General features: G+C 41.2%; 1 protein-coding gene across 1 annotated transcript in view; it reads right to left on the reverse strand.

Annotated features, from left to right (window-relative positions):
- The window catches only part of MPP7 (MAGUK p55 scaffold protein 7), a gene marked incomplete in the record, with an annotated part of 615,576 nt that overhangs the window by 180,800 nt on the left and 411,468 nt on the right, over positions 1–23,308 (reverse strand). The window contains 5 exon segments of the mRNA XM_073629838.1: positions 11,211–11,275; positions 13,239–13,435; positions 20,663–20,737; positions 21,222–21,307; positions 22,873–22,954. Coding sequence (XP_073485939.1) covers positions 11,211–11,275; positions 13,239–13,435; positions 20,663–20,737; positions 21,222–21,307; positions 22,873–22,954 — 505 coding nt within the window.

The following is a 23,308-nucleotide window of genomic DNA, read 5'->3' on the forward strand; positions in this document are numbered from 1 at the left end:
GTCACCCTGTGCCATCCTGGCACAGGGTGACTGAGAAAATATATCTTGGATTACTTAAAATGGGACAGTAATATTTATCCACAATATCTCCCAGGATATATGTAAAGGCTATTCTTGGTTTGTTTGATTGTGAACTCAACATGTTAGTTGAGAGAGCTGATCACATTGGCCTCTGTACAATGTAGGAGACAGGCCGACTCCTGCTGGAGCTCCTGCTATTGTGAGAAGGTGTCCTGTGTTTATACTTATGATAATGTATAATCTACTGTGTGAATCTCGGTGACAACAAGTCTGACCTGTAGTGAAATCCTGATTAATAATAACAATGCTCAGGAGGGCACGGAGTCACATCGGCTGCTTTAAGGGATTAGTTAATTAGCTCATGTTAATTCTGTTTCTGGTTACAGGTGTATTGTTAGAATAATATGAGCAGAAGGGGGGACCCCCTCTTCTACTGTATATAAGACTTGTATTTTGGTTCCATGTTCAGCAATCAAACTAATATCGTCTTGTTTTGCGCTTGTGAGCGGTTGGCATATCTGATATCTATATTCAGACTGGGAGGAAGTGGTATATAACAAAAGCACTCAAGCCGGAGTGTGGGACTTTTCGTTAAAGACATGATGGATAGTTCCGCAACAGCTGAGGGGCCACTGGTTGAACACCCATGATCTACTAAATCCTTTAATCAAAATGGAACTAAACCCATAGACTTAACCGATTAAAAAAGTTACATTTCTGGCACGTGCTAGGTGACCTGTAAACAGAATTTTGTTTGTTTGAGGAGAGGGATCAAGAGGCCCAGTTTACAATGCTTCTACAAGCTAATTTGTACAGAAGGAATTTGTAAAGTCATTTTTCTACCTTTCCGTTAAATTTCCATTGTATAAAAAAGTAAAAAAAATGGATACAACAGCAGGTAGTACAGAGGCTTTACATAGGGAGGTTAGAAAGATAGATTCAAGCAGAGAAGAGTGTTCCTTGCATACAGCAGCAAATACAGTAAATAGCAGATTGAAAGAAAAGGGCCCGTTTACTGCCCTTCAGATATTAGGGATGCCGGACTGCTACCAGTGGGAGTAAAAAATGCCCTGGCATCAGTGGGAGTAAATGCCAAAGGCTCGGTAGTCAGTGAAAGTAAAAAAAACTTACATCATTGATGTCAGTAAGAGGGATAATACCCCATGATTAGTGTCAGTGGAAGGATTACTACCCCATATCAGTGGAAGAATAGCCCCGAGGGCTGGATAAAGGCAAGCATAGGGCCACATTGGGCCCACGGGCTGCAGTTTTGGGACCCCTGCTTTGAAGAGAAGAAGGGAGAAAGGAAAAGGAGGGGCAAGACAAAAATATAACAAAGAAAAGAAAGGGGGGGAGAGGGGAAACAACTCTGAGGTCCCTGCAATAAGGCATAGCAGTGAAGGAAGCCCTTTATAGTTCTACATTACATCTGGGATGAGAGGTAGGTACCTCAGACTAAGATGGGGGAATCCATACTACTGTGATTTACACAAGCTGTTTGTGGGTTACAGCATGCTTTCAGCAAGAAAACTGCTTGAAGCTTGCTAAAATACAAGCTTTGCAAATACTAGCTGTACACATTGCTTTTCAGACTAGTGTTTAGAAGCCAAAACAAATGTCAACTAACTAACTAAAGGCATAACTTTTTTTTTGTGTTGGATAGAGTGGAGAAGGATTAGAACACTTGTCAGTATGTACCGCTGTCTGTGCCCCCCCCCCCCCCCCCCCCAGGGAGATTCACCCTCTCTATTTGTCCTGTTTACTATTATCATTGAAAGTAAAAGTAAAAGAAAATCCCAAATTTTGAGTTGTCCCCAGAAAAGTAATAGAAGGGAAATCTTCCAATGGGTACACTAGTTCTGGTGACCTGGGAGTCATCAAAGAATTCCCTTAATTTTCAGGGATTTCCTCTCACTTCCTGTTTGGCTATGAGACAGGAAGTGAAGAGAAATCTCCCCAATGGGACACAGATGGCAAATAAAAAATCTGACAGGGGTTATAACCCTCCCTTGTTCTATCCAAAATGAAAAACAAAAGTTTTGCCTATAGTTCTGTTTGAAAGAAGTGATACGAGTTAACAACCAGATTGCTTTTCATAGAAAAAAAAAAAAAAAAAAACGTTTACTATGCTTCCAATTGTTTATTTAATTTTGTTACTTTTTTTTTTATGAGAACTGCACATAGTGCGGTTGGCTAAAGCTGCCATTAGCTATACTACTTTCATTTTGTTCTCCTTGTTAACTAGATAGCCTTGCATGTCGGCCAGCAACATTTCTAAACTCTGGAAAACCCAAAAACGTAAAAGTGCTTTTACTAATGTAAACAAGAGCTGTGCTATAAGAACAAACAGTTATGTGGTAAACATTCCAAAAGGATACATTAATTGAAGAAAACCTACATAAACTACAGCTAGGGCTGTATCGTTTTACCATGTCCAGTAATTTAAGATGTGGTTGTATGCAAGGATGAACAAACAAGATATGTTTCTCATAAGTGACTTAATTTGTCTGCAGATGAAGGTGCTTGCAGTGCGGAAGGGCCTTACGCCAGCTTTTTGATGAGTCACCAGTGGTCATAGCTCCTGGCGCATGACTGCATTGTGTGCTAGTGCAATCACCTTAATCCAATTTTTCTCTGTGGAAATGGAATTCTGAGCATATCTCCAAGGGACTGTTAATGCAAGCTTCAAACTAACTGCCACCACTAATTAAAATAGGCACAATGATTTTAGATTAAGAAGATTGCCATAGCAGTTTTCAAGTATGCTGCCGGTTTAGCGAGGCAAACAAGAGGCCTAAGTGGGTGGCTACTTAGATCAGTTTACACAAGCTTCCTTTAAAGCAAAACCAGCTGTCCAGATAAAATGTATGAAATCAGTCCTATTTTATCCTTATTAGACCTTGAATGTCTTGTAATGAAGTACAATGGTGTTTCTTCAATACTTGCAAAAAAGTATAAGTGCTGCAACTCGGAAGCAGACAAACTATAGCCACTGAATGGAGTATTACGTGTACAAAGACTATGGGGTTGATTTACTAAAGACAAATAGACTGTGCACTGTGTGAAGTGATAATAGGGGGCGCTGTGACTACTAGTTAGAAATATTCCTACATATATCAATTTGTGAACAGATGGCAAAATACATGTCAACTTAACCACTTGGCGCCCGCCATATAGCAGAATGGCGGCGGCAAAGTGGTTGTGATATCCTGACCGGACGTCATATGACATGATCAGGATAACACAGCCGGCGTGCACCCGCGATCAAAGGTGCTGTGTGTCAGTCTGACACACCGCAATTTCGATCGTGGTATCTGACATAGGCGTCTTACCACGTGATCATCGTGTGAACCAGGAAGTGCCATTGAACGCCTTACCTCGGTTCACGCTGACAGGGAGAGCCGATTGGCGGCTCTCCCTGTCGGGGGGGGGGGGGTCTGTGCTGATAATCAGCAAAAGATTATCAGCACAGCCCCCATCAAAAGGTGCGCCCATCAGCTGCCAATCAGTGCCTACCACCTGCCAGCCTGTCCCCATAATAAACGCCTGTCAGTGGTCAGTGCCCGCAAAAGTGCCAATCAGTGCCCAAAAAAATACCAATCAGTGCCCCATCAGTAATGTCTGTCAGTGCCAATCAGTGCCACTCAGTAATGCCTGTCAGTATCTCCTCATTAGTGCTGCCTGTCCAGTGCCAACTATCAGTGCCCTTCAGTGCCGCCTATCAGTGCCGCCTATCAGTGCCGCCTATCAGTGCCCATCAGTTTTTTTGTTTTTTTTTTAATTGTCGGTATTTTTTGTTTATAGCGCAAAAAAAAAAAAAAAAAACTGCAGAGGTGATCAAATACCACCAAAGGAAAGCCCTATTTGTGGGAAGAAAATGATAAAAATTTAGTTTGGGTACAGTGTTGCATGACCGCGCAATTGTCATTCAAAGTGCGACAGCGCTGAAAGCTAAAAATTGTCCTGGGCAGGAAGGGGGGAAAGTGCCTGGTATGGAAGTGATTAAATATACAAAAAGTTTAATATGCATAACACTGAGTATTATAAATAAAAAAAAGTCCATATTCATCTGTAATTGTTCAAAAAATGAAAATGTGATTGGTAAATAAATATGTGTAGATATCCTCCACCGCTTGCAAACATCCAATAACACTCAAAGTGCTCTTGTAAAATATCTGCTCACCAAACAGCCATGACCTCTTTACCCCAAAAGAAGGTCAGAATTCGCTTGTGCTGCTACCTTGCAGCTTGGTGTGGTATCTCAGACAGTCCCACACTATGTTCTCCTCTCCCCCACAGCGGGTGACATGAGTTGAGAAAAAGACAAAGTGGGCCCAAACAGTGTAGAATTGCTTAGTTTATTAAAACAACAAATGGTAAAAACAAAATGCCTGTTTACATTGCTAAGTGCCTATATCCCGGCACTAGATGATATCGCATATGTGGTCGGATGGAGCTGTGCTGAGCCCTGCTCACGCTGGGATCGGCGTGCGTTTCACTGCCGCTGGAGATAGAACTGGAAGCTGGGGCTGAGAAATGACGTGACCGGAAGGCGCCTCAACGTACGTTTCGTATCGCTACGTCATCAGGAAGCCTGTGCACTTTGCAAAGTACAGTTACTCCAGAGCTTAGTAAATGAGCTAAAGCTTTACAAAGGATACTCAATCATGTACAAGGAAAGTGAAAAAAAAACTGCATTTTTTCTTGCACATGATTGGATGATGGAAGCTAGCAGAACTTCTTCATTTACTAAGCTCTGGAGTAACTGCACTTGCATAGTGCAACTGCACAGTCTATTTGCCTTTAGTAAATCAACCCCTATGTATCAGAATAAATGCACCATTAAATTAACCACTCAAAGCATGTTAAAAGGCCAATTCCAGCAAAGACATATATATATATCTTTGATAGTTTTTGATTGCGTAGGGAAGGATTAGGATGGGGGGTGGGGGGGGTCGGGGAACGAACAGCAATACAAACCTATAAAAACAAATTTTGCACCAATGTAGTAAAATTTGTATTTTAATTCTGGTTTTGTCTTTGAATATGAGATATCTCAATGCTTTCTTTTTCTGGTGAGTACGGGACAGGAAATAGGAAGAATATTTCTAAATGATGACTCAGAAATAAAAACCTGATTGAGATTTTAGCACTTCCACACGCTAAAACATAAAGTAATACTAAACCTAGGACTCTGCATTCACTATATCTGGTCTCCCACAGTACACAAAACGTGGAAATGCAATTATTTTAGTAAATATAAACTGCTTTTCTCATCAGCAGTATATAGCAGTCTTGTGACTTCTATCAGTGCCTGGTTAAAGCTTGTAGGAGGAGTCACACTGCACTGGCTGACCTATCTGGATGCAGGACCCCTGACCCTCTGTCTGATTGGCCCTGTGCGGATCACATGCACTCTCCCAAGTAAAAAACTAAACTCTCTAGCAATACACACCAAACTGAGCATGTGCAGCCTGACTCCAGTAACTGTCTTATCCGGAGAGGTTTTGGAGTCAGTGGAAGAAGGGCAGGATCCGTGTATACAGGATTAACCCCTTAGGTTCCACAGTGAGTATAACAAGCATGCTTTACTGCATATACAGACTGATTTTACTGTTGTGGGTTTAGTAACACTTTAAAAATGTCTAGAGTTGGTTTTTAAAGAGACACAATCTCTCTCCCCATTCTGAGCAAAGCGACAGTCTGTAAAGACAACCCCGCAACTACTCCAGCGATCTCCCGAATCTCCTTCCTCTGTTGCACAAAATACCCGATACTTCAGAGTATGAGGCACATGTGACCCCCTCCCACGATGCAGTGGTCAGGCCTAGCTGGCAATATTTTTGCCAACATTCTGTGATTAATTTACCAAAGCTGGTTTTATCACCCTTTATAGAGCCCTTCACATCTATCAGTCACCCATCTATCTAACTAACTGGTCTCATATTCTATCAGCCTTGTTTCAGGCTTTAGGTCAATCAATAAAAAATAAATAAAAATTAAAAAGATCAATTGTTCTGCTGCAGGTTTCTATCTATTTTTTATTCACTCATGGCATCAAGCTGACACACACTATAAAAGTCAGGGCCCTACTCCGGGCAAAAAAACCCAACCCTCACAGTGGGCACTGAAGTGCACGGGTTGAATTATTGCTGGTTAAGGGGTGTTGGAATAGGGAGAAATATTTACCTTATTCCGAGCTGCAGATGAGTCCTTCGAGTGGTGCGCCCAAGTCTATGCAGCCACCTCTCTCTAAAATGCTCACAGCCACACTGACCCAACTCCACATATAATGCAAGATTAATAGCCCTGCATTGTACTTCATGAAGCAGAGCGACTGCCAAAAGAAGAAATGGCCGCACTCTGTACTCAATCAAAATTCTTTTATTCAGAACATCCCAAAGTGTTGACAGAAAGCTTTCTGTCAACACTTTGGGATGTTCTGAATAAAAGAATTTTGATCGAGTACAGAGTGCGGCCATTTCTTCTTTTGACTATATGCCGAGGCGGGCACCTGTCCATCAGGCTTTTAAAACCTCACCTGGAGCAGCGAGTCTTCTTGTTTGGATGCAGAGCGACTGCCCACAGGCCAGAGCTTCCAGGGAGAAGAAGACAGTGCCAGATTGTGTCTTAGCGCTCGTTTACATGGATGGTCAGGGGGCAGTAAAAGTAGACAGTTGAGCTGTGGTTTTACTGTCCCCGAACACCCACCTATATACAAAAATGCATCTACTCAGGGCTGTACACATGCTGTGGCTGTGATGCTTTGCTTTGAGGCAGTGGCAAAAAAAAATTTGGCGAGCACTACTGCTGCCGAATGTGACCCATTTAAGTGAATAGGTTCCATGCCACAACCACCCTGCAAATGCATGCAATGCACACAGTTGCAGCGTGGTGATTTAGCATGCACACCAACAGCAAAAAAAATAGACAAAACACCCTATTCAGAACTAAATTAATAAAAAAAGTTTGGGCTATACATACACTTTACGGAAATAAGGAGACAATTTAGATAAATTATATATATTTTTTCACAATATTATCAAAATATACAGTAGGTGACATATAAATACGGGATAACTTACGGGAAAGCAATCAGCTACAGAGCAAACTTACATATATGTCAAATGTCTCCATTTGTGTACATAATTCACCATATAAGAAAAATAAATTGTAGGCTGATAATATCATGCTGTGGTTTATTACCTGTGGGTATAAGATTTGGTAGCCAATAGCTGAACTCTAAGCAGATATAAAAGGCACATAGGTATTAATGCAGCTCTGTATGCATTATTACAGTATATTCACTTTTTAAATGCAGTGTACCTGAATTTGGCCTGGTATCTGTAATCCCCTTCTCAGCAGAGCTCAGACCGGAGAAAAGAGCAGCAGCTCTTAATTAAAGTGGTTGTAAAGTCATGCATTAAACTGATTGTAAAGTCTTGTTTAAAAAAAATAAAATAAATAACAAACACATCATACTAAGGGCCGGTTCACACGGGGGCGACTTGTCAGGCGACCTAGCCCCCTGACAAGTCGCCTCCCGTTCTGTACAATGGAACCGTTCTAATCGGAGCGACGCAAGTCGCTCCGACTTAGAAGAAAGGTTCCTGTACTACTTTGGGGGCGACTTGCATAGACTTCTATACAGAAGTCGTCTTGCAAGTCGCCGCGGCAGTCGTGTGCAGGTCGCCTCGGTGAGGCGACCTGCAAGTCGTGCCGCTTCTAATGTGAACCGGCGCTTACCTGCTCTGTTGCAGTGGATTTGCACAGAGCAGCCTGGGTCCTCCTGTTCTTGGGTCCCTCTTCGCTGCTCCTGGCTCCTCCCTCCTATTGAGTGCCCCCACAGCAAGCAGCTTGCAATGGGGGAACCCGAGCCGAGTCACGGCTAGGTGTGTCCATTCAGACACGGAGCCCCGACCCGCCCCCCCCTCTCTTTTCTGATTGGCTAACTGACTTTGATTGACAGCCACGGGAGCCAATGGCGCCGCTGCTGTGTCTCAGCCAATCAGGATGAGAGTCCCAGACAGCTAAGACACTTGTGGACATCGCTGGAGAGAGAGGGGGCTCATGTAAGTAATTAGGGGTGCTAGGGAGGCTGCTGCACACAGAAGGTTTTTATCTTAATGCATAGAACGCAATAAGATACAAAAACCTCTACCTTTATAACTCCTTTAAGATAAAAAGCCCCCCTCAGCCCCCCCCCCAATACTTACCTGAACCCCATCTCTGTCCAGTGATGCCCATGAGTGCCTCAGCCAACCGGGACTCTCTCTCTTGATTGGCTGAGACACAGCAGCAGCGCCATTGGCTCCTGCTGCTGTCAAACTCTGTTTGCCAATCAGGAGAGAGAGGGGGTGGGGCCAAACGGCAGCTCCGTGTCTGAATGGATACACTGCGCTGCAGCTCGGCTCGGGTGCCCCCATAGCAAGCTGCTTGCTGTGGGGGCACTCAACAGAAGGGAGGGGCCAGGAGCTCCAGCCAGAGACCCGAGAAGAAGAGGATCTGGGTTGCTCTAAGACCACTGCACAGAGCAGGTAAATATAATATGTTTGTTATTTTAATAGAAAAAAAACAAGACTTTACAATCACTTTGAATAAACATTTCATCTGTGTATTTAGCTGTTTGCTTGTAGTTCAGCTTTAAGCCCATGTGAACATACTGGACACATTTACTGTATGACACTGCCTGATACACAGCCAGATGTCCCTAGTAGCCAAGCTGCTTTAGGCTCAGACCTATAAGACCTAATCACAATTTCTGGCTCGGATAGGAAAGGAGATGTTGTGGCCTTTACTATTTCAGGACCATTGTTTGAAGGCAGTAATTGGATCTACCACAAATGGCAAAAGATTTACTAAAACCATTACCCACATACAGCCACATGTCTGCCACACAGTACTTCAGTGATCAGTTAAACTAGTAGAGATCTGAAAGAATAAACCATCCTTATTGGCTGGTGGCAGCCAAAATCTTTAACTGCAAGTTTCAGACTGAGTTTTGGATTTAGAAAACAGATCTCATTTCACGTACATTTAAACAATTCTGTCAGAAAAGGAAAATTAGGAGAGCTATTGCTGACTTATTTTTAAATGGCCATGTTCCAGAGCTGTAATCCTTATCATCCATTCAATACTTCATAAGTTACTGACCTGGAACAAGCACATGAATAGCCAGTGTTAGGACATCCGATATACACATTCTTTTTTGGGTGACTAACTAGATAGTAAAGCAAGTATGAGTATCATAGACCTGGAATATTTACCAGCCTTGTACAGTTTCTGTCCGGTCAGCTTCCTTTTAAGGTTCATTAAATTAGGGAAAGGAAGAGAAAGGATAATGTACAGAGTAGGGTAACTAAAGGTAACAAACAAAATAAAATAAAATACAATGTGGGTGCTAGGTATCCTTGCAAAATTCTAATACTGCGATAGTCCTCTCTATATAAAATATCAATCTTAGATTGTAAGCTCTAAGGAGCAGGGACCTCTGATTCCTACTGTATCAAATTGTATTGTATTTGTACTGTCTACCCTCAAGTTGTACAGCGCTACGTAAACTGTTGGCGCTATATAAATACTGTATAATAATAAATAATAATAATCTTATATAAACCACCACCACATGTGCTTAAAGTGGTTGTAAAGTCTCATGGTTTTTCGCCGTATGCATTCTTTGCATTATGGTGAAAAATCTGTGCTGCAGCTGCCCCCAGAGCCCCCCCCCCCTTTGCTTACCTGGACACGATCGTTCCAGTGATGTGTACGAGCCCAGCAGCCACTGTCTCGGGTCCTCATTGGATAGATTGATAGCGACAGGAGCCATTGGCTCCCGCTGCTGTCAATCAAATCCAGTGACGCGGGAGTTGGGGGGCAGGGCTGAGTCCTGCTGACTGTGTCAATGGATGCAGCAGCGGGACTTGTGAGCACGCTCTCACAGGTGCCCCCAGGGAAAGCAGCTCTCCGTGGGGGCACCCGATGAAGGAGAGGATCTAGGAGCGTCCCTGGGACACCCCAGAAGAAGAGGCTCAGGGTCGCTCTGTGCAAAATTCTTGCACAGAGCAGGTAAGTATGACACGTTTGTTATTTAAAAAAACAAAACAAAACAAAAAACGAACCTTTACATCACTTTAAGAGTCATAATGTTCACACAAATAAAGATATAATATGGGTATCTCCGTGAATCCAGTGACAAAAACCTGGGCCCATGAGAAAGAAGGTGGCCATAATAACCATTGCTAAGATCACTGGGTGCCGGTTAAGATGGAGATGTGACAGCCCAGCTAATGGGGATTATACCCAAGCACAAGCTGACTCACCACAAATTGGGTCCTTAAATCTGATGAGTGATAGTTTGTGCAAGGGTGTAGGGGAGCACGAAGATTCACAGCACCTATCACTTCTATGCATGATTGGAGCACAGTTGAATTTAATCACTGAGTACTAAAGTGGACTTTATATGTTGGCATATGAACTCTAAGGACTTAGGTTTTTTTTTCCCCTGGATTCACTAAGATACCCATATTATATTTTTATTTGTATAGACATTATGAATCTTAAGCACATGCTGTGGTGGTTTATATAAGATTGATATTTTATATAGAGAGGAGTATCACAGTATTACAATTATGCAAGGATACTTAGCGCCCACAAGGTATTTTATTTTATTTTTAATTGACGATGTGTTTTTGCACATTGAGGGGTGGTTAGCAGCAGGGGCATTTTTGTTATTGGTTTATCCGAGGTGCAGAATAAAACATACACCTTATATAAAAGTAACAAACCAAATTCAGCTTACAGCAGTTAGATCAGTAAAATATGACTGCTGACTGGTTACCATGGCTTATTGTACTTTGCATACTGCTAAGCCTGTGATAAGTTCATGTCACCTTTGCAGAAGCCATAAACTATTCTGCAAACCTCTAAGATACAAATGCATAACCTTACACATAAAAAAAATAAAAAGCAAAAGTAAAAAAACCTGGAAAAAAATCCAAAAATTATATTAACATGAAACAATAAAATAAAAATATTTCCGCACTGTCCGGAAATCACTTACAGAACCCCAAAAGGTTGAATTCCTGTTTAATAAACAGCATGAGCAACATACAAAAACAATTGCTGCAGGGAATTTCAAAGCAATATAGAACGTGGGTGTGATACCTGCTCTGCTTTCTAAATAAACTTACATGATTTTCTGTTGGAGATTTTCTGTGGTTGCGTCAGGATGACCGGCTTTCTTAGTGCAAATCTCCTGCAGTCAAAAGAGAAAGTACATCAAGAACAATGAAAACTCAGCATCTCCATTTCTCCATTACAGGATTAGGGATTTTTATGAAACACATCTCAGAAAAGATTTCTGCTATTCCTTAATTTTTATTTTGTAGAGTCCCCGGAAGACAAATAAAAAAAAATGAAAGTACTGTGTAATCTATCCTGGCTTGATAAAAAATAAAACCAGAAGCAGAGGGTCTTTTTTTTTTTTTTTTTTTTTTTTTTGCAGTTACTTTCTTTTTGCAACAGGTCCAAAAAAAATCTACAATACTTATTCCTGTAGAGTGCATCAATGGGCCTGTGATACTGATGTGCTATTTTCCATATGGTCTTATTCCAATCTGGATCAGAACAAGCACTATCGTTTTTTGTCATTAGTCTTTTTTTTTGGCCAGACAAGCGAGGAAGTCAGAAATATTTGTGAAAATGATTTTTAAGTTCATATTGGGACGGTCGTGACCCCTGATATTTGTGAACAGGGATTTGTAAGCTACCTACAATATGGTAATATTGAAAGCAGCTTTTATATGTTAAACCAGAGGAAAGACATTTTTTTTTTTAAAAGTGAGAAGGGGAAGGACAGAGAAAGTGGTAAGGAAAATGCAGTAATATAGAGGGAGATTGACAGAAAAGAGAGATACATAAAGAGAGAAGCACCACGAGAGTCTACAAGAAAGAGAGAGAGAAGGGAAAAAGAGAAAGAGAGAAGGGAAAAGGAGAGAAGGAAAGAGAGAGAGAGAGAGAGAGAGAAAGGGAAGGGAAAGAGAAAAAGAGAAGGGAAAGAGAGAGGGGAAAGAGAGAGAGGAAAGAGAAAAAGAGAGAAGGGAAAGAGAGGGAGGGAAATGAGAAAGGGGAGAAAAGAGAGAGGGAAATGAGGGAGGGAAGAAGGGAGAAGGAAGAGAGAGAGAGAGAAGAGAAACAGCGAAGAAAAGAAAGAGCAAAGACAGAAGGGAACGAGAAAGGGGAAAATATAAAAAAAGAAAAAAAAAACGAAAGAAAAAGAGAAAGAAAGAAAGAAAGAAAGAAAGAAAGAAAGAAAGAAAGAAAGAAAGAAAGAAAGAAAGAAAGAAAGAAAGAAAGAAAGAAAGAAAGAAAGAAAGAAAGAAAGAAAGAAAAATGTAGAGAAAGAGCGAGAGAGAGAAAAAGAGAGAGAAAAATAGAAAGAGAGAGAGAGAAAGAGAGAGAGAGAAAACGAAAGAAAGAGAGGGGAAGAGAAAGAGAGGGGAAGAGAAAGAGAGGGGAAGAGAGAGGGAGGGAGAAAGAAAGAAAGAAAGAAAGAAAGAAAGAAAGAAAGAAAGAAAGAAAGAAAGAAAGAAAGAAAGAAAGAAAGAAAGAAAGAAAGAAAGAAAGAAAGAAAGAAAGAAAGAAAGAAAGAAAGAAAGAAAGAAAGAAAGAAAGAAACAATGAGAAATAGGGGAGAGGGGGACAGACAAAGGAAAAAAACACAGAAGAGAACGGGAGCAGGAAAAAGAGAGAGGGGTTGGTAAAGAAAGTAGGGTGCAGAGTGAGGAAGCATCAGCGAGAAAGAGAAAAACAATGGATGGAGAAGAGGAAGAGGCAAGGGCAGACATAAACCGACAGAGAGAATGAGGAAAATGGAAAAGACAAAGGAATAGAACGCAGAAAAAAAAAGCGGAGAGAAAATGATAGGAGGAAGAGAGAAACAGTGGTGAGGACAGAGAAGAAGAAAGAGCGACAGAGAACAGGAGCAGGGAAACAGGAATAGGCAGAGAGAGGAAAAGACAGAGAGCAGGAGGGGGGGGGGGGGGGGGGGGCAGAAGAAGACAAGGAGCACAAAATAGGCATGAAAGAGGGGGAGTGAGAGAAGAAGAGAAAGAAAAGTAAAGAGAAAATTGGTAAGGAAGAGAGAAAAGGAGAGGGAGAGAGAAAAGAAGAGGAAGAACTAGTGAGGTAGAGTGAAAGGAAGGAGTTTCAGAGCTAACCTCTCTTGGAATTGTTTGGAAGGGATCAATCCAGCTCTGGGATTGGCATCACCTTCGTGTTTGGCCTGCCACCAAGTTGCATCATCCTGGCTCATGATCTGAAGTACATCTCCCTTTCTGAACGCGAGCCCGGCTTCTCTACAAGGAATTGCTTTATCCTCATTAGGATAGTAGTCAAAGAGAGCTTTAACAAACATCTGCAAGAGAAGATAACGGTGCATAGTATTCATAACGTAAACAGAAAATACCTAAAGCCCTATACTACTAGGTCTACAATATACTGTATGTAAATCAAGGGAAGACTCCAAGTGGTGATATGTGGAGCAGGGTTAAGAGGAAAGCAATGTGCTAATCTAACCTCGGGGGTCCCCAGTCTTACAAGGCGGCCATCTCTTCTAATGTCCTGTACCCTTCTGCAATCTCTCCTGTGTCATTAGATTTCCTACAACCATGCGCAGAAAAAAAGCAGAAGCATGATCCTTTAGATTGCCGCATTGTGGGTTTAGGGACATATTGTACACTACAAGACCTTAAGCGTGTGGACACCCCTCAAACTACTGAATTCAGGTGTTTCCAATAAATCAAAGTATAAAGTACATGGGAGTGGTACTGGATACCTACTATTGTCATTGGAGGGTCTATTCCCTAAATGAATTTAATTCAAAGAACAATACTATTTGTAATGGGACTTTCAGTACCCCTCCAATGAGCACATATACAATTGAAACATCTTTTAACCACTACAATGCCAGGCACTTACGCCCCTTCCTGCCAGGACAATTTTCAGCTGTCAGCGCTGTCGCACTTTGAAAGACAATTGCACGGTCATGCAATACTGTACTCCAAGTAACTTTTTATCATTTTTTTCCCACAAATAGAGCTTTCTTTTGGTATTGTTGGTATTGGTATATGGTATTCTTTTGGTATCTCTGGTATTTGATCACCTCTGCTTTTTTGATTTGTTGCTAAACAAATCAAAAAATACCAAATTTTTGGAAAAAAAAAAAGAGTTTTTTTTAGTTTCTGTCATAAAATTTTGTTTTCCCCTTCACTGACGGGCACTGATGAGGCGGCACTGATAAAGTGGCACTGATATGTAGAATTGATGGCCACTGATAGGCGGCACTGATATGTAGCATTCATGGGCACCAATAGGTGGCACTGATATGCAGCACTGACAGGCGGCACTAATGGGCACTGACAGGCGGCTGTGATGGGCACTGGCAGGCGGCACTGATGGGCACTGACAGGTGGCACTGATGGGCAGCACTGATGATTAGGTACTGAGAAGTTCTGACAGGTGTTACTCCTGGGCAGTGATTGGCACTGTGGTGGGCAGTGATTGGCACTGTGGTAGGTAGTGATTGGCATGCGCCGGCATGTTATCCTGCTGGACGTCATATGACGCCCAGTCAGGATAACAGAACCACTTCCCGGCCGCCATTCTGCATACAGCGGGCGGGAAGTGGTTAAAATACAAACAACATGTCTTTATTTAATCCAATAAAGGTGGTGTTCATTGATTTTCTTGGAGGTATATAAATCATTTTTTTCTTTTTCTCTCCCTTCCTTCGTTTCCCTTCTTTCATTTTTTTCCCCCTTTTCCTTCCCTTCCCCCCTTTTTCCACTCCCATCTTTACTCCCTTTCCTGTTCTCATACTTTTTCTCCTTTTTTCTCTATGACCAGCCCCCCCTTCTTCCCTTCCTTTCCCCTCCCTCTTTCCTGTCTACTTTTTCCCCTTTCCTGTTTTCTAGGGGATAGTTTTTGTTACCAATAAATGCACGTATGACCGTTGCTATACACAGTGCATGTTCTATTGTTTGCATTATTTCTCTCTGATATCATTAGAATATTCAACTATGTGAAAACATATGTACTCCTTTCTATATTATTGTAGTGAGCTGTGATATTTGCATGAGAGATATGAGGTCCTGATGCAGCGGCTTTGTCGCGCCGACCCACACTGTATTATCTGGGAAGATCTCCGCGCTGCGAAAAATCCTTTGTTTCACAAATGGAAGACAAGTGGTAGATTTGATACCTTTTTGAAAAAAGATATGCTTTAAAAGAATAAGTGTTTTTTTAAATTGATAAAATAAAAACATGTTTTTATTTTAAAAGATGTTTCAAGTGTATATGTGCTCATTGGAGGGATACTGAAAGTCCCATTACATACAGTATTGTTCTTTGAATTAAATGTGTTTCCAATGAAGGATACTGTTCATTCTAAAGTATAAAAAGGCATGACTGATAACTATGGGCTTCCAACCTTGTGGCAACAATTTGGTTAAGGTTCTTTTCTGTTCCAGCATGACTGTGCCTTGTGCACAAGGCCAGCTCCATAAAGACATGGATTGATGAGAAACTCTACAAAGAACCCGGAAAAAAACCCTATTGAACACCTATGGGAATTGGAATGCAGATTCGGAGAGAGGTCTTCAGACCAAAGGTTCTGCAATCAGCAAAGCTGTAGCAGGGTGTATGCTGGAACTCTGCAGATAGATCACTGCATCCCCATTAAGTGAAAGGATACAGAGGACAGGATTTCCAAATTAGGCTGCGGCTACTTTCTAAGAAAACAAACTGCAAGACTTTAAATACCTCTTATTTTGATGCAACTGAAATGTATTTATCAGAATTAGACCTCATTCACATGGAGGCTCAATCCGCATAAACGAACTGTCCTTTCCTCCCCAGCCCTACTGTCACTGGCCTGTTTCTTTCATTTTTTTGGATTTCAATTCTTTTAATTATAGAGGCTCAGCCCTACATATAAACATTACCTAAGGTGATCTGCTTTCCAATGCAGTCTGTTGAGGAACAAGACCATAAAGGCATTTTGATATTTGCATAACTCTCAAGAGCCAGCCCACTACTTTTTTTGTGACTAAGGTCTTTTGAGTGGAATACAGAGGCACGGTGCTGTGATTCTGATGTTTTCAAAGAGCAATGTACAGCACCCCATGGCTTCTACCACCAACCATGATGTGCCTGTATTGCATAGAATCAAAGGGACCCAGCAATGTCACGAGGTCTAATATAAGGTTTGTGATGAAAACGGATACGTTCTCTTACGACAGAAATATTTTAAAGAAAATTAGTGGTTACGTCTGTCTTTTTTTTTTTGGTTACGTCTGTCTCCATTTACAAAACTTGTATTACAACTCTCCCACAATGATTCACATTCTGTGAAAAGAGGAGCAGTTGAATGACAGGTTGTCCTCAGCCTATTCACAGAACACAATGCATTGTGGGAGTGTAGTAATACACGCAATATGAATGGCAGAGAGGGCAGAAGGCAGTGAGTGAACAGTGCAACTTTTCTCAGTAGCAGCGGCAGCTGTTAACCGTAACAGCTGGGGATGACAGTCACTCAGGGCAGTATCCAGCAGCTGTGAAGTAGACAACACAGGGATGACTTTACCATAATCAGCACACTGCATGCCATTACACATAACTAATGCGTTTGGTGCTGTATCCCCCCCCAAAAAAAAAAAAAAAAAGTCTGCTTTAGGAGTTTTCAAGTAGCTATAATGTTGCAGAAGGGACATGGGCAGAAACGCAGAAGTGAGACATGGCCCAAGAAGGTGTCTTGTGTGCGCTAATGCAGATGATAATGGTGTTGGCATACAGTTAGGAAGTCTTACGAAATAATAGTGTTTGGGCATGACAACAGGTTGCCAAAGCACTAAGCACTGCACTAAGGATGGTAGAGGGAGAATTGTCATGTCTGCTGCATACCAAGATCTTAAGGCTTTTCAAGGTGCTACCACAGTGCAGAGAGGTGGTGGGCTGAGATGCAAAGTAACATGTGGGTCCATAAGGTGTCCCCAGTGGAGCTACTCAAAGTCAAATACCCCAATACAATATGGAGAAGATTGGCGATCTAGCATAAAAGTCTTGTGTATGTACCGTAGTTTCCCTGAAGAGGGAGCAATGCATGCTCCAAAATACACTGAGTTTTATTGATTCAAAAAAATATGGGATTTTCGTCTATTGTTATGATTCATGTCTTTCCTCCATGCCTTGTGGACTCCCAATATCCAGCAGTGCTGATGTTGAGTGTGGTACATCCAACCCAGGGATGTGTTTTTGGAGATCTAAGAATTTACTGTGAATTTAAGTTAAAAGAAAACTATATAATATATAGTGCTATATTATACAGTAGATATAAAAAGTCCACACACCCATGTTAAAATGTCAGGTTTCTGTGATATAAAAAAATGAGACAAAGATAAATCTTTCAGAACTTTTTCCACCTTTAATGTGGCCTATAATTTGTACACCGCAGTTGAACAACAAGCTGAAATCTGCTGGGTGGAGGGAAGTAAAAATAATAAAAAAAAAATATGGTTGCATAAGTGTGCACACCCTTAAACTAATACTTTGTTGAAGCACCTTTAGATTTTATTACAGCACTCAGTCTTTTTGGGTATGAGTCCATCAGCATGGCACATCTTGACTTGGCAACATTTGCCCACTCTTCTTTGCAAAAAACACTCCAAATCTGTCAGATTGTGAGGGCATCTCCTGTGCACATCCATCTTCAGATCACCCCACAGATTTTCAATCGGATTCGGGTCTGGTCACTGGCTGGGCCATTCCAAAACTTTAATCTTCTTCTGGTGAAGAAGAAGAAGACTCCTTTGTTGATTTGGATGTATGCTTTGGGTCGTTGTCATGCTGAAAGGTGAAGTTCCTCTTCATGTTCAGCTTTCTAGCAGAAGCCTGAAGGTTTTGTGCCACTATTGACTGGTATTTGGAACTGTTCATAATTCCCTATACCTTGACTAAGACCCCTGTTCCAGCTGAAGAAAAACAGCCCAAAAGCATGAGGCTGCCACCACCATGATTTACTGTGAGTATGGCGTTCTTTTGGTGATGTGCAGTGTTGTTTTTGCACCAAACATATCGTTTGGAATCATGTCCAAAAAGTTCAACCTTGGTTTCATCAGACCGTAACACATTTTTCCACATGCTTTTGCTGGGCTTGCCACTCTACCCCATAGCCCAGACATATGAAGAATATGGGAGATTGTTGTCACATGTACCACACAGCCAGTACTTGCCAGATATTCCTGCAGCTCCTTCAATGTTGCTGTAGGAGAGGGGAGGAGTCGGCCATCAGCCGAGACGGAGTTGGGAGAGGAAGCCCAAGAATCGGAACTGTCCTAGAAAATTCTGACCAGTTATAAGAGTACACGATATCAAGTGTCACGTCTGGATATGGATGGATGTTTAACCCTTTAAGGGTTGATGCTTTTTGCCGAGCATGAGAGTGCAAGGCATCGCTGTTTGGTGAGTGCATAACCAAAAGGCAGTGGAAACACTGATTGCACGTGGTGTGGTGAAAGCTTTGAAGATTTTACATCAGGATAATTTTATCTTCCGTTTGAGACATTCTGGTCTCATTTATGGACTGTTTAATCACGGACTTTATTATTATAATTTTTTTCATTTGTTTACTAATGTATTAGTTTTCAATCACTATCACCTGGTCACTAGGTTTATTGATTTACAGTGTTTATTAAGTCAGCGTTATTTACTTTAACTCATATTGTAAATATTTTTTTATATGTGTAGCAAAGTCCCGGGGGCCCCTTAAGACCTAATGGTGACCTCCAGCGTTAGGGACAGTCGACATCCTTCTGTGTAGAGTGGGTTACAAGGCATAGCGGGTGTAATGCAAGGTAGATTGATACCTCTTGAATGCAAAGAGATTTATTGTCTCTTAAACAGAACTGTGGGAGAGAGGGTTAGGGCCAGGACACCCTTTAGTAGATGCAATGTTAATTGGCAGACTCTGAGACTTCTATAGGTAGACAGCCATGCATCAAGCAAGGCAGCAAGCAACAGCAAGGCATCAAGCTAGAGACCACACCGGCATGAGAAGGACCACTGTCTCCTATGGCAACAATCTTGTAACAGTTTCTAACAACGGTTGAAACAAACTTCTACAATCTCCTATGGTAGAACTTCACTACTGAGCTCCCAGTCTTTCATTAGACTAACAGATCCACTCGCCACTGGATCTCCTGAGCTCTTCCAATCTTCCTCAAGCATCACCCCCACTTTCCTGCTGGGTCCCTGGCTTGGCACTCACAGATACGCCACAAACATCACCCCACTGGCCTGCTTCGTCACTGGCTTGGCACACAATAATGCTCCACAAGCTTCAACTCCACTGGCTGGGTCACTTGCTTGGCACCTGCACCTCAGCAGAACTGTTGCTTCTGGTGGGACTGCAAGCTGCAGTCCCAACCCTACGCAACTCTCTTGCTTCTGGATAGGCCCTTAGACAGCCTAGCAGCCAGATGTTCCCGGGATAGGCCCAAGGCTTATGGCCTAGTAAACCGGGGCAGCACAACACACGTCCACCCAGACAGGCCTCCAGGTGGCACAGAACTCCGATCACCTGACTCCACCCAAATAAATAGGCTCTCCCAGCAGGCCAAGGGATCCAAGAAAATCCCTGCCCATTGGCTGAGACAATCCATTCATTCCTAGTCTGTCCTTGCAATGACCTTGTCTTGTCTAATGTCACCAGGTACCCAGCCACCTAGCCACAGACGAGAGAAGTGCAGCAATTTCAGAGTTAGGGTGAAATCAATTGACCTCCTGACAATTAGTCAAGGCTTGTCAGATAAATTTTATAGCCACCCTGCCTAAACACTAGGGTGCTACATATGGTATATCTAATGCCTTGGAAATTCTTTTGTACCCTTCTCCTAACTGATAACTTTTAACAATGAGATCCCTCTGATGCTTTGGAAGCTCTTTGTGGACCATGGTGTTTGCTGTAGGATGTGACTAAGAAAATGTCAGCAAAGAACTACTAGAACAGCTGAACTTTATTTGGGGTTAATCAGAAGCTCTTTAAATGATGGCAGGTGTGTACTGACTTCTATTTAACATGAGTTTGAATGTGATTGCTTAATTCTGTCAGCTAAATCCCCAGTTATAAGAATGTGTGCACAATCATGCAGCAACCACATTATTTTAGTTGTTTTATTTTTCAGTTTGTTTTTCAATTGAGTTGTACAGTTTATAGGTCATATTAAAGGTGGAAAAAGTTCTGAAATTATTTATCTTTGTCTCATTTTTTTTACATCACAGAAACCTGACATTTTAACAGGGGTGTGTAGACTTTTTATATACACTGTATGTGATACAACCATACAAAAATCTAGCAAAATAGTTTCAACCCGTCAATTTCTTCTTCACCCTAGCCTTTAAGAAAAATACATTAAAAGAGATAAAAAACAACCACTGGTCTCACTTATATTAGGTTCAATTTGAATGATGAAAAGATTGGATATTTAATGACTGGATTGAAATGTGTGTGGGAACCTTAAAGAAATGCTACAGACTATGGGTATCACAGCATATGAAAATAATATTTTTTAACAGATCACAATATTACCTTTCCCTCATTATTTGGCAATTCCTCCTTGATAGTTGGTATGATTTTAAATGTTATTGCACCTTGAGACTGTGCCTTTAAAAGATAAGGTAAGAACAGTTATACTGATACATAGACACACATACTAAACTTTTGTATATACAAATATACTATTGTTAAGAAATAAATACTTGGTATATATCTGGTATACCCCTGGTGTTATGGAATTCTGTGCAGGTTTGGGGCTGATTTAAAAAAACAATTGACTCAGACGTGGAGCTGCTGCCCAGACTAACCAGATTTCTTTTGCTTGAAGGGTAAACTTTGACTGTTATTGTGGAAAGCCATTTTGCTGAAGTTTCAGTTTCCATAAGTTGCTCAAAGTCACAAAGGTGACAGGTGCTCAATACTCTGAGCCACCAGGAAAGCTATAAACCAGCATAAAGTCAGAGGATATATATTGAAGTATGTGACTATGGAAATAAAGGTGGCTTTTATACACCAGGATCACAAGCTGAGTTCAAACAGCTTTATAGCATAGTAATTAAGCAACACAGACCATAAATAAAATTCTTCTTACCAAAATATGGATGATTTCTTCTGGCTTTTTATCCTCCACACTTATTCCGTTGACTTCCCTTAATTCATCACCCACATGGATAAGACCTGGAGGAATTCAAAGTAATGTGTACAGTCTTTCCGTTAAGACATACTGTATAAAAAAATTTGATCAGCTATATGCAAATAATACAAAGTGTTTAGTTTTACATTATTTTTGCTTTAAATAACTTGTAATTATATATGTACATGGGGCTGCCTTATTTGCTTATTACATATGCAACTTCAGCTTCCTGCTTCGCACCATTACAGAATGATTTTTTGTTTACCGCTCCTTCACAAAATGACAACCTATAAGATGTCTGACTCACTAAAAACAGTGCAGTCCCCATGCGATTAATATCTTATCTCAACAGCTGTTACGTGAGATACTTAAAAATATAGATATAATAATAAATAATAATAATAATATTAAAATATATTAATATAATAATACATATATTAATATAATAATAAAATATAGAGTAACTGCACTGAGTCAACTGAGAGCTCCCTCTAGTGACTAACAAAAAGATCAATACTTTTAACAGAGCAAGGATGCAAAAGGTTATATCAAAACCTACTTTTAAGGTATACATTGGAATAATAAGTGTAATAATATTATTATATAAATAATAATAATAATATATAAATAATAATCATAATAAATATATAATAAATAATATGTGATCACTTGCAGCAGACCTTCTATCCCTTTTAATTATTTAAAGCGGAGTTAAAGCCCGCTTTGCGATGTTTACTTACAAGTAAGCCTATAATAAGGCTTACATGTAGGTAAAATGAATATCTCCTAAACGAGCACCGTTTAGGAGATATTCACCCTGGGTGCAGCCAGTGACATCACCAGCACATGCGCTTTGAAGGCATACCTTGCTGGAACTTCAGAGATTCTTGCCGGAACCGAGTGCTCCTGCGCACATGTGCGGGAGTGACGTCATCACGGCTCCGGCCAATCGCACAGCCAGAGCGCCACAGCCACAACCCGGAAGAAAGACCGGGGGAAGATATCAGCCCTCTCAGTGGTGACAGCGCGGCGCTGCAGGGCTTCGTTCCAAGGTAAGTATTTCATAATGTGCTAGTATGCAATGCATACTAGCACATCATGCCACTGTCTTACAGGTGTGTTTTTTTTTTTTTTTTTTAACCAGCCAAGGTTTACACCTGCTTTAAACAATATTGTTCCAGCCTTCCCTCCTTTTCAATAAATCCTAGATGCCATTTTTTTTTAAAATGGGGTCACCTTTTTCTCACATGGGCAGATAAGACGTCCCCAGCTGCCTGAAACCTAATGGGATACTCATTTCACACTTCCCAGAAGGCTTCAAAGAAATCTAAAGCACACAGTGCATGTGCAACCCAGTGTTGGGAGGCCTTCAGTGAATTTCAGGACGACATTGAACAAGTACGTATATTGGGGTTAACCCGGGAAACTGGATAAGAGGAGAGGGAAAAAAAATAACACAGAAGGGTGAAGTACCTCTTTAAAATACACTATATATTCCCTTTTAGGTAACAGAGGAGAAAGATTCCAGCATAAAAAGTTCCTGTTTTTTTGTTCTCTATACTTCCAAAGTCCATACATTCTATATAATTCTACAGTGTATGCCTCTCACCACTTCTGTCAGCCGCTCCTCCTCGCATTATCCTGGCCACAACAATGGCTCCTGTGTTCTCGTCCTTCTTTATTGTAGCACCCTAAGGACAGCAAGGAATTGTTAGAATAAGGGAAATAAACAGCTGAAAACGCAGAGCAATTATTATTTCAAAATGTATAATTTATTTTAATACAAGCTGCAGAAAAAAGAAAAAAATTACAATTTGGTGACTTGGGTACGGAGGTCCCCTATTATGTTACATATAACTTGAGTCAGTCCAACCAACATTGATAGTAGAAGCTTTTAGTAGCTGCTGGAGCATGAAACCACCCAATACTCCCAAAGTGACTGTGGTGGTTAGACCAGTATACTTGAGTTCCAGGGCAGCACACCGGCTTCAGACAACACAAAGTGCTCTTTATCAAATTTAACCAGATATCGCAAAATTCTCTCA

The sequence above is a fragment of the Aquarana catesbeiana genome, linkage group LG05 (genome assembly GCF_042186555.1).
Source record: "Aquarana catesbeiana isolate 2022-GZ linkage group LG05, ASM4218655v1, whole genome shotgun sequence".
In the NCBI taxonomy this organism is placed as follows: domain Eukaryota; kingdom Metazoa; phylum Chordata; class Amphibia; order Anura; family Ranidae; genus Aquarana; species Aquarana catesbeiana.